At 41.0% G+C, this 12,831-nt stretch overlaps 1 protein-coding gene across 1 annotated transcript; it reads right to left on the minus strand.

Annotated features, from left to right (window-relative positions):
• Positions 1-406: 406 nt before the first annotated feature.
• Positions 407-12,761, minus strand: LOC135349439 (mucin-like protein). Its single transcript, XM_064547996.1, has 29 exons — positions 12,614-12,761; positions 11,071-11,880; positions 10,575-10,698; positions 10,283-10,500; positions 9,810-10,106; positions 9,333-9,641; positions 8,638-8,970; positions 8,225-8,367; positions 7,630-7,965; positions 6,974-7,497; positions 6,585-6,781; positions 6,240-6,448; positions 5,807-6,038; positions 5,519-5,632; positions 4,901-5,146; positions 4,417-4,688; positions 4,139-4,238; positions 3,843-3,998; positions 3,527-3,646; positions 3,218-3,340; positions 3,016-3,138; positions 2,738-2,857; positions 2,310-2,453; positions 2,138-2,182; positions 1,952-2,046; positions 1,451-1,557; positions 1,165-1,300; positions 946-1,106; positions 407-678 (listed from the first exon to the last, which is right to left on the minus strand). Exons 1-29 carry the CDS (start codon positions 12,705-12,707, stop codon positions 549-551), a joined length of 6,018 nt encoding a protein of 2,005 aa, XP_064404066.1. The 5' UTR covers positions 12,708-12,761; the 3' UTR covers positions 407-548.
• Between the last annotated feature and the right edge of the window lie 70 nt (positions 12,762-12,831).

A 12,831-nucleotide genomic window follows, 5' to 3' on the forward strand; every position in this document is an offset into this window, starting at 1 on the left:
TCTATAACTGTAGGCCACCATTCCAATACATCTAGCTAAACACAGTCACTAAATGATGGAGGGAAGTCTTCCACAGAAGGAGTGTCTTTACCTCCTGGCATATATAGTGTCTAGTCTATATTCAACCAGAAAGGTTGCTTTGCTTTATAGCTAACTAGATCTAGCCAACCACTTACCATCGCCTGATCCCTCTCCCTGTCCTGATCCTGGGCAAGGAGAGAGTCTAACAACCAATTGCAACAGAGCTACGGCTATAAGAAGCTTCATTGTATATTACAAGTCCCCGAGTTTTATAGTATTACAAGGTCCCCGAGTTTTATAGCAGATTTAGGGGGCTCACTGCGCATGCGCAATGTCTACCAATGAAAGTCATAGCTCGGTAAGGGTATCCTATAATAATCACAGCCAGGTGCACAGAAAATCACATAATTATATCAGTAGATTTATATTAATAATAATTATACTAAATATAAAATGACAGTATTTCTTAATGTCTGCCTATAATTATGTTAATAATTATGGAGATCCACTTTCTTCTCCTCCGCTGACTATAGTTTGGCTATCTCTTCCAGTCCATCGTGGGGTACAGTCTTCAGGTCAAAACCAGTGCCAGTGTTGGTGAACTCTAGATCACCACCCTTACTCTTGGGTTCTTTTGATCGACGCTTGACACAACAGCTGCACAAGGAGGAACAATTACGAGGAGTGCACACACACACACTATAGTCATCAGACTCATCATTGAAATATAATTTCCCCGAAAAGTAGCTTTTTCGGTAGCTATCTTGATGATTGATATCTTAAGTTTGGACTATCCGTATTTAGTAGGTCTAATCAAATGAAGTATAGCAATTAGCGGCTATTACCTATATTATTTCAGAACCGCGTGTTAATAATCTGATGCACATGCACTATCTCACTAACTAAGTTATAGAGTAGTCTCACCATGTGATGGTAATAAGTAGAGCCAGTATCAGGATCAGTCCCAGACCACCCCCCACTCCAATACCGATGATCTGATTGGTTGTCAGAATTATAGAAGAGATTGGTTCAGTCTGCACATTAGTCACTTCAAAACCAAGAGCTGTGTACTCATCACGATTATCCTGGAGGAGTGGCAGGGTTATATTATTCTGTTCACATTATAATTTAAAAAGGACTCACTAGTACAGCCGTTGCCAAGGCACTGCCACTGAGGAAGCCACCCTCCAAACGGGCGTACATGTTAAAGCTGATACTAGACTCTCCAGTACTAGCAATCTCAGCAATGTAGAGGTTGTCAGCCGTGAGTGTGTTCCTCCTGAGTGGGCGTGTGTGTGGGGTGTGAGGGAGGGGCAATGAATTGGTTCATCATATAAAGGCGGATTATTCTCATGCAACATTGTTGTATGAAACTTCAACTTAACATTCTCTGTACATGACGTAATTTGTACGTATAAATCTAAATCACCTTGTTCTTGCCTCAGGGTACGACACTAGACAGTCATTGTCCTCACAGTAGACATTGATAGCATCAGCTGTGGCTGCACTGAATCGCATCTGTACCTCAACAGTGAACTGCAGGGAAAAGAACAAAGTAATAATTATCGTTATAAAGAAATTCTACCGTAAATCGCAAAGAGTGAGCAGTATCGTATAAAGAACCTACCATATAAATCGCAATCGAAAGACACGCAAAGCTTGCAAATAATAATGTGCATGCAATTTCCCATGCTTTGCATGCAATTATAAATGAGTGTCATTCGCATTCGATTAACCTCGGATACGTACACTGTAAAAAAAAAAGTGCGGTGAGCACACTAAAACCGTCGCATATAGCACACTTTTTCAAAAAAGCGTGCTATATGCGACGGTTTTAGTGTGTCCACCGCACTTTTTTTCAATCATTTTTTACAGTGTATATATAAAATTATACTTTCAATATAATTATATAATTATGGAGATAGTTTACCGTGTAAAGGTTGAATCCGTTGATCTCCACGACGATGACATTACCAGTCGCTTCCTCAGGTACAGTCACTGGTGGTGCAGTGGTGAGCAAGCCCTCTGTGTGTGTGTGTGTGTGTGTGTGTGTGTGTGTGTGGGTGGGTGTTCTATTTAAGTACGTATTATTATACACACAACAGAACTCTCTTACCTGTCACTTCCTCGGGTACAGTCATTGGTGGTGCAATGGTGAGGTCTGTGTGTGTGTGTGGTGTGTGTGGGTGTGTGCCGGTGTGGTGGTGTGGGGGTGGGTGTTCTGTTTATACGTGTACATTCACAACTATAATTAACTAATTTTACTATTAAACTGCTAATGCACTCACCAGCTTGACACACTCCCTCCACTAGTAGTGTACCAGCCGGACACTCACAGCTGTAGTTACCCACACTATTCACACAGAACATGGAGGGTTCACAAAGGTCAGCGGCAAATATGTCCAGAGCTGCCACCAAACACTCATTGATATCTGTGAATGGATTAAGGAGATTGTGAAGACCACAATTACATACTATACATCCATGCAGGCATGCAGGGTATAATTATAGTGTTCAGGTTCTATAGTATTGAAGGCTGCTGTAGTTTCACACAGAACACAGCTAAATTACAGTGAAGCCATCTCTATAGCGATAATAACTGTGTCTAAACAATTGGAGCAATTAGATAGTTAGGGGGTGGCAATAATTATATGCAGCCCCCCTCGCAAATAAGTAAATGACAATTCGTGTAGTGCCTGCCTGGCTACCCCCTCACCGATGCAACTCCCCCCAGGCAGTAGCTGGTATCCCTCTTGACAGGAACACCTGTATCCTCTCAGTCCTTCCAAGTCAGTGCAGATATGCTCACACGGAGACTCCTCACACTCATTGATATCTGTGAGGGTGGGGCAAGTCGTATGTATGTACGTATTAGTCACACAGTGGACCAGCTACAAAACTGACTGGTCTACAATGCATGCAATGGACCATCTTAATCAATATTCAACACATGAACGTCTCAGAATCATCTCCTTTCGCATCTTGATAACGTACTTGAGCAATCCATCTCATTGGATGCCAGCTCGTAACCAGGGAAACAGCCGCATGTTTCCACTCCCAATAATCTCACACATGACTGGGCACAGTTTCTGTCAACACACATCGCTACCGGGTCAACTACAGAAATTAATATACAAAGAGGAGAATAATTACAGTAAAATTATATAGAGGAATAATTATAGCGCAGTGGTCGTACCATTGCAGGTTCTATTGTTGGTGCTGATGGTGTAACCTTCGTCACAACTGCAAACGAACCCTCCCATCGTGTTGGTACAGTCGTGATGACAACCACCATTGAGCAAAGAGCACTCGTCAATGTCTGAAAGAAATAATGTAAATGGAAACTCTATCAATTTTGTATGGCTATCACAGTGAATTAGGGCCAGAATGCAATCGCTAATCTAAACCTAATTTATAATTTGACTGGCCTTTCAAAGAGCTACAATTGTAATTGGACAATCCTAACTCAATTAGTTATCGACCATCAAAGAGCTGATCTACTTACCTCTACATTGTGTATCATTGTAAAGCTCGTAACCAGGGTAACAGGCACACTCAAAGCTTCCTGGTTGGTTGACGCACAGTTGAGCACAACCATGCATGGTACCGTTACACTCGTTGATATCTGAGGAGATTGATAGCTTGCATTAATCGTCATTACATAGCAAGCCATAAGTCAATAGCTCCATATAGCATATAATTATAGGGGAGAGAAATAGCTATTATATATACTGAAGGTTTGTTTGTTTGTCCTTGATATTAATTTTAATTATTTGATTGTTAAAGTAATGAGCATAATTATAATTATTATTATAGCTTACCGGCGCACTTTGACCCATCTCCACGATATCCCTCAGGGCATGGACCACACACTGCCCCCACTCCTGGAGCAGGGACGTCCACACAATCCACACCCATGAAACAGTCAAAGTTGGCACAGCCATCGACGTCAGCCTCACAGAAGTCACCTTCCCAACCTGAAACGGTGTATAATAATATAATCAACTACAGGCTTATTTGTACGTACGATAACTTGGCCTGTATTAAATCTGTACCATGCATATTCAATTAAAACAAACGCCTATTGTGACAAGGTGCTGCACCAAAAACTACATACCTTGAGAGCATACACAATTGGAGACGACAGTACTGGTGCTTTGGTCCACCACTCCCTCCAGTGTGCAGTTGCCATTATTCTCACAAGCACAGATCATAATCTATTATGAGAAATGCAAAAAGTCTCTAAAAGATCTTCCGAGAAATAAATGCATGCCTCTCTATAATTATAAAGGAAAAGGCAGAGCTTCCACAGCTAAAAATCTTGAAACCAAAACCATGCAGTTGCTACTTTTTCTACAAAATGCAAACCAGTAGCCAGTTGTGAATTACACAAACCTGCACTTCCAGAGTTGACCCAGCATCCAGATCATCAGTGGCCAAAAACACTAGAGAAATATCGGTAATTTCATCAAGTTCCAACCGGAAGGTGTACTCTATGGTATAGTCGCCTTTAGGGGTAGGCAGTAGAGTGGCCCCAGCTGGCAGTCCATCCACCAATATCAGGTTGATACTACCCTTGTCATCAGTCACATTGAACACAAGTACAGCCTCTTCCCCCAGCGTAACATAGAGGCTGTCAGGACCATAGATGAGAGGAGGGAAGTTAGCTGTGCATGGGTATATAGAGTTGGCAGTTAGCAGCATGCATAGATATAGTTTGGACCAGATACAATTATTATAATTGTAGCAATCACTAGAATTCATTTAGGCCTTCGAAATTACCTTATAGTGTAATAATATACTAGTACGTGTATAAATTTAATAATTAATAATTTAATTAGAGCTAAGATGAATATGCAACCATGCATAAATAACGTACATGTAAGTTTTTCATCTTCATCGATTGTAGAAATCATGTTCATTGTTTCGAGGCCGATGTCAGTATTCCCAGTTTCAATAGAGTCAAAAATGCACTCTACATTATCCCCGCACACCAACAGAATATCAGGCGAAGCAGCAGCTACCACTTCATCCAGGTAGGGTGGATCGTGGTCAAGCACAGCATAGTCTGCAGCAGTCCTGCCCTCAGGGTAAGTGAAGAGAGACTCCGAAGCATTCAGTTGCCCTGTAAACACAATACACAGTCAGCATAAGTTGTTATAACGATGCATAATTATTATAGGCTATAATTATGGAGGAAGTAGTACTACACTCAGAACATGAGTACGATTGAGTAACAATGGTGTAGCTACAGATACAGTGTTGCGGCTTAGTAGATCAGATGTTCAGGCGTGCGTGGGTTCGATTCCTTCTTGTGGATTTTTCTTTCTTTCTTTAAGTAATAATTATTTTTCAATACATCTAACTCCTATCATAAAGTTGGGGCGACGATCCAACTTGCCACAATCAAAAATTAAATCAGAAATACATTTCACACATTTTTTTTGTTATAGTTATACACACAGACTGTTGAGGCAGTAGTACGTCAATAGCTCACATGACAGTCCCACTTGGTGTAGTAGCCTGAAGGAGAACTCAGAGAGAGGTACCAAAGTTCCGTTCCGGAATACGACATCATCAGTTTGATTACCATTGTAGTTCCCAACCATTCCTGCACAAAACAATAAACTCTCAATGTCACATGACCTGCCCTCAGTATTGTGATATAAATGCAAAATTATACTCAATAACTGTAACATAATTATGCACAAACGTATTAAAAACAGAGCTCTCAGTATATAACCTAGCTGTTTACATGACAACAAGCTATGGAAGTTTTGCATACCTCTAGTTAGTCCTCTGTATTTATCAGGGATGATGACTGTGAAGGTCAGCATACTTGTTAGATTCACCATTAATCCCATTCCATTTGGGAACGTGGCCAGAATGGAATTGGAACTGCTTCGAGACACAGTGTAGAAATCAGTGGATATAGAAGCGTTGAGGCTGACCAGCTGGTCCGTCACATCTTCTCCACTGATTAGAATCTCTAGCTGTCTAGATGCATTCAAGCGAATCTGTTGGAGGGATAATACATTTCCTATTCTGAGGTGAGTATAAGTATAGCCTCATAGTAACAACTATAGCTGTATTAACACTGTAGCTATATACGTTTGGCTACAGGCAATCTCACTTGGCTGTGAGCTAGTCCATTAACTAAAAACTGCATGTATGGCCGGCCACACATCTCATATATTCAATTCCTCTCTCTCACTCACTTCAACGGGAGTGTCCCTGCTCATAGCGAAAGCGAAACCACCTAGTTCAGTAGCTTTAGTAGTAGACTCTGGGAGTGGTTGCATACGAGCTTGGATCCAGAAAGTGGTGTCATCAGTCACCAACTCCAGTAGAATATACTCCCCCCAACCGTTGAATGTGAACTTAGCTCCATCAAGGTTGGTAAGATGAGGATCACCCGTACAGAAGGCTGTGTGTGTGTGTGTGTGTGCGCACAAAAAATTGTTGTATAGCTGCAAATATAGTTAGTACAGAACTTAAATTAAACCATGCATGTTTTCTAGGAGGTGGTTTCATGCACAAGCTACTCTACCACAAAGACTCACTTCTTCTTGGTGGTTGATAAGTGGTACAAGTAACTGGAGGTCTTCTAGTCCTGTACAGTGTGTCTGCTTCTCCCCCTATGCTGCATACATCTCGCAGCTTGTAATCAGTTTCAAGAAACTGGTTTGGGAAGAAGCTAGGACTGTAGGCCACCACTCCACTGATACCACGAGCATTGTTGAGAGAGCCACTCCTTCGTCTGCATGTGATGAGAGCAGTAGCGAATGTATAACATTAATTTTACAACTACTAGATCCCACTTGTTTAGCAGAGCTATAATTATAATTCCATTATAGATTGCTTGATACAATGTTGCTAGCTCTTAGCCAATAAAAACGCTACAATTAAGTAAGCACACTTGTAATTAGTGTATATAGATGGGCCTTTTTACCTATAGCAGCAGAGAATGGTGTCAGTCTGACTGAAGCTTGGAGTAAAACAGAACTGGTTATTATACACTGGGTCCAAAGTCAACTCATACATATCAATGGATCTAAAAGCAAAGTCTCTGAAAGCCTGTGCCAAGTTGCAAGGGCATCCATCTCTTAGTGTGGTTCCATTGATGATGTCACTATACACGGTATCGTTGTTGATAGTGCTGGTACATTCTGCACGTGCCAGTTGCGTGGTGTTCTTAGATCGACCGATATAGTACACCTCGTTATGGTAACGCGATCCTCTAGCAAGACTGGAACATGCAATCATCTCGCTCATGGGTAAGTTGGAGATTCGGTGATCGTAGAAGGAAGATAATTTTTCGCTATCACTACCAAAATACGAGCCTGGATTGATGTTGTAGCCGATGGTAGAGTAGTCACCATTCTGCGACTCCCCCCATTGTAGATCATCACAGTTATAGGAGTAGACAGCGAAGCTTATCACACCATCAGTTATGATAATGGCTTCAAAGGAATTCTGAAGAATCAAGATTATTACTTCATTAGCAGAAGCAATCTCTGTAACTGTTAGTATGATCGATGGTCACATGAATGTTATAGGCTGTCTATACAGCACACACACCCACTCACACACACACACAGCACTCACTTGTCCTCTCTCTGTTGCAGTGTGGGGGTACGGAGGAACATAGTTCCAGGAGGCTACTAGCATCCAAGTGGGCTCAAACTTGCCAACAATGTCAGAATCAATCTGGCTTGAAATGAAAGAGCTCACGGGACTCATAAAACCTTCAGGATCGCCGGCAGCACCACCGTACACTCTGTACGTTACGCTAGAGGCAGGGTCTCGACCATCATGGTCATTCCAGAATGGAGCAAGCAAATTTGATTGGCTAATCCTGGTATCAGCCGTAGGAAATCGTTCCAATGCTGTACCAAGAAAGAGAGGTGGAGTTCCAACAGTCAGCATGCCATTCGTGCAGACCTGCAGGAAAGAAGAAACAGTATCGTTGTTAGTGTTCAGTAGGTAGCTATGATTTATAGTTCTCAATAAATATAGCACTTGAGGATACAAAATAATTTTGCACTGTAGTTAACGAATGAAGAGTGGATATTTACTAAACTCTGCATATCCCTCTCTTTAACTCACAGGAACGTATTGGAAAGAATATCATCTGCTATACTTCTAGTAACAACATCCCCAAATCCCCTCATTAGAGACGCCACTGGAATCTTTAACTCACATGAACGTATTGTTGTGTTTCTGCTCCAAACGGAATGCCAGTGCTCGAGTAAATCCTCTGTGAACAACCATCGTCAGTTTTAAACAATGGCACACCATCTTCTGGGAAGAAGGGAGGAATGAAGTCCACACCCGCCACCAAAGCTGAGGAGAGAAATACGTAGATTTTAGAGTGAAAAACAATTCTAATTGACTTTACAGATGACAGTATATAAACACATTATACGTTGAATTAAAGATCGCAGCTATTTGTACATTTGAGCAGGCACATGTATTCATGCAGGTTTTACTTTGAATCATAAACTAAATATAGGGTTTCTGCTATTTTATAAATCCTATATAATTATACATATACACTTTAAAAAGCAGAATAATAATAAATAAACATTTAAGGCAATTGTAAAACACACTCACCTTGAGTGGCAACGTTTATCTTTATTACTTCATCGCCATGGATACACGAAACACTTCCAGAGAATCCGCCGAGAATATTCAGAGTGATACTGCTGTTCGGCAGTGTAGTGACTATAAACTCTTCACCACTAACATCTGAACTGAACTCTATCTCTTCTTTGGACTCCAGAAGATTGAGTCTCCACAACAACGTTGCAGAGATGGTCTCAAGATCCGTTCTTGTAGGATTGATATACCGCAGACATTCAAACGAGCTGGTTGTATCAATCGTTTCACCATTCGTAACAAGTTTACGACTACTGCCAGGCTCGATACCATACAGAGTCAGCGTATCTGCAACAACGTACAAGCACATGCAGTTCAATCAGCACAGACAGACACACAAACACACTACTACACATACTCAATAGTCAAATTGTCTGAGGAAAAGCAAAAAAATTAATGTATAAATAATTATTATGCACAATTATAGTGGGAAAATAATTTCCTTGAGGGATATACCGTAGCGCTAGAAATAATGATAATTATAGACAATTTTAAGACTCCGAAAACATTTTATGTGATAAAGATTGTGCAGGCGATTAAAAGTCTATTATACTCGCAGTAAGAGCGACAAGGTAGCCAGCCGCTCATAATAGCGTATCATGCATATACACTTCTAGTCTATACGCGGTGTCTAATTATAATTATTATACCTGAAACTGCTCTAAAGGTTGAGCTGGAGGTTGACACAGTGGAATTATAATCATCTGGGTCTCTGGCTTCACAGATAAACTCCATCCCATCAAGCAACTCAATTAGGTCTTTGTCCAGTTCAAAGTCCAATCTCACCGAGCTGTTGGTGTCATCTTCGTAGGTAGTCGTAATACCCAATGAAGTGTAGTTTCCCGGGAAGACTACGGGGATGTTTGTATTGTCAGAGGTACAAGTGAGAGAGGCGGTTGTATCAGGAGGGTCAGAGTTCAACACAGTCAGGACCGGTGGGTACAGAGTGAGCTCAGGTTCTGTGGATGAGGGCAAGCAAAACAACGGTACATATGTGTTTAATACTACATGCACAGACACACAGATCGACACACAAACACACTACTATAATTATATACATACCATGCAGCCTTGCTCATGCAATAGGTACATACACTTTACAGCTATATATAAACACATGTACTTACCATTTACATTGATAATGAAGTTTGGGCGTAGAGCAGAAAAATCGTATAATAGAAAATACTCTCCTTTATAATCGAACTGGGTCCTGTTGATACGCAGCTCACCATGGAATGAGAATGGGGTGTTTACTTCGAAACTGAACTCAAAAGGAGGGTCGTAATATCCATCCGCATACACTAGAAATCGGTCACTATATATAGTAGTACTAAAAAAGTCGCCATGTGCAAAGCGGACTACAATATCATCATATATATCAGCAGTAGCAGAGCTTCCTTCATAGAAAAAATTGTGATAGGGATCTGCACGAATAGATAGGAGAGAAATCAAAATGGAAAAACAAAGTCATCTGAAGCACTATAAATTAACACATGCATGAACTGTCTAAAGATCAAATTATTATACAACACAATAAATTAACGTATAATTACTGCAGAATTAGAATGAGCATAAATTATACAAAGTTCTCAATACTCACTGGGATGTAGAATGTGAGGACTAAGGAAAGTGTCTCCCTCTGTCCTGCATGTGTAGTAACCTTGCAGACCAGGTTCAAGTAGGCCCCTGGGTGCATTCATGATAATGGAGCTAGGCCAATCATTCTGGATGTAGCTATCGGGAATAGACACTGCACCATTGTCAATATCCAGCATGGGGTTCACATATTGGCTAGTGTCCCCACTTGTACACGTCACACTGCAGAGGGGGGGTGGGGGTCGTGTTAGTACACAAGTGTATATCATTCGATTTTACTTTGTCTCATGCTTTACCTGATGATCCTCTCCCCAAGATAACTTGATCGCATTCTAAATGGTTGACCCAGACCGAGAGTTAGGTTTAGAGTCAACCCACCGACGTACTCCAGCTGAATGGACATAGTCACAGGCTCATAATCTGGAGGGAAAAACATACAGTAATCATGGTAGTAATAAACTAACCCATGCATATATAGTTATCGTGAACTATATAATAGTTAGACACTGTTTAGGAAGTTTCTACGTGATTTAAGAAGCCCAAAGGGCTGGTTATAGTATCCCGAATGTATAGGGAGGGTTCTACTAGCCCTGGGCATTTTACATCATAGCAACCATAATTATGAGTCTCTCCTTTCCAATCAGATTTGAATGTTATCTTAGTAGCTACCTTTAGCCAATCAGATTGCAAGTATAGCTAACATGATCTAAAGCTGAATGAAATTACGTGTCTACAAGAATTAAATTAAAGCCAACATAGTTATCAGAACATGCATAATTAGCCATAGCTCACCTGGTGTTCTCCAATAATTATTGACTGAAAAGCGACCGGTATTGCTGTTCTCTTCTCCAAAATACGAGGCAGCAAAACCTTCTTCTAAGGCAATAAAACAGTCTTGAATTGAGTCAATACCACCTGCAACACATATTCCTCTGCTTGCAAGAAGAGCTCGATCACTAGAGGTCATTCTTATACCTACAGTTAGTGCTAAACCAGGAGACTCATTCAGTATCTCAGCACTTGTGAGGACAAGAGTGTTGTTTTCATTCCGATCTGAGCGAGAGCTAGACAGTGATAGCATACTGATATTTACGATATCAACATCCACTAAAGCATTGAAATGAATCAAGATAATTCCCTCATTGATCGAATAATCAAGGTCATTAACACCCACATAGGAGTACAAATTCAGGAACACGGTACACTCAACTGAGTCATTTGATTCTATTCGAAGGTTGAAAGGAGCTCCAAGCGTATCTACAGTGTACATTTCCAAGTGTACGGGCGTAGTAGAAGTTGCATTGATAAACTCGTCCGTAATCATACGGAGATAATCTCTAGGATTGATTGCGATTTGAATGAGGTTCGTCTCGTAGGCAGTGCAACGACCCGGGTATTCAGCCTGGAAGGTTTCATTCGTGTTTGTGTTTTTGAAAACAAATTCGTTCAAGAAGCACGGTACACCTGCCATGGAATCAATTGCCTCGTAGTAGTATTCACCATAGTTCAAAAATGGATTCTCCATCAAATTGCTAAAGTAGAAGTTCATGTAGACACTGTAGTAGCTGAAATGGAATTCCACAGTGTCCAGTGTAGGAGATTCTATTAAAGAGAAAGCACAACGTAACATTATTTTCAGACACATCACACAGTACATGGTAGCGATAGCAATTTTGATTGACTTTCAAAAAATTGATTGACCTTAGACGGAAGTTGGATATTCATAAGCCAACGTTAACTAAAATCATGTGCTGGTACAGTCAAGATGAATTCACTTTACCCCCTGGAGGTGGTAAATAACCGTGTAACTGGAACTAACTATGGACTGTAGTTACGAACAATTCCAATACATCACACAGTCACTAAACACACTAGCTATAATTATCATGCTTGAATTAAGCTATCTATCTGTCTAGCTGTGCATGGGGTAGACTAGAGCGACTGCATGAGGGAGGAATGTCTCCCACATGCATGCAGAAGGGGTGTTTTTATGCCCCCAGGAATACTATTATACCGTAATAGTAGAGTGGTTTTCGGGAGTAAAAGTTTCATTTGACTTCACTGCCTGCACTGCATTGCATGCGTTCTGGTAACCATGCCTACGTTTTCCGTGAGGGACAATTTCGTGGAGGTCAGCTTGCCCATGAAAATAACGAATAGTTACCCCACTACAATTACCTGCTATACGGTACATGGGGGGGATATACTGTACATGCTACACCTTTTGAACAATGAAAGTATCAATAAATGAACCTATAGAACTACACTCATGGATGTCTATATTCAACCAGAAGGGCTGCTTTGCTCTTAATAACTAGATCAAGTAACCACTTGCCATCGCCTTCCTGTCCTGATCCTGGGCAAGGGGAGAGTCCAACAACCAACAGAGCCACGGCTATAAGAAGCTTCATTGCAAGAGAAAGGGTCATTTAGCTGTAGATTTTTTTTAGGATAACAGTGTACTTAGCAATTAAAAGGGGTGGGGCTCTCTGCGCATGCGCAATGTCTACCAATGAAGTCATAGCTCGGTAGTAGGCATGCGCAATAGCTGCA

Source organism: Halichondria panicea, chromosome 1, assembly GCF_963675165.1.
Source record: "Halichondria panicea chromosome 1, odHalPani1.1, whole genome shotgun sequence".
NCBI lineage: Eukaryota > Metazoa > Porifera > Demospongiae > Suberitida > Halichondriidae > Halichondria > Halichondria panicea.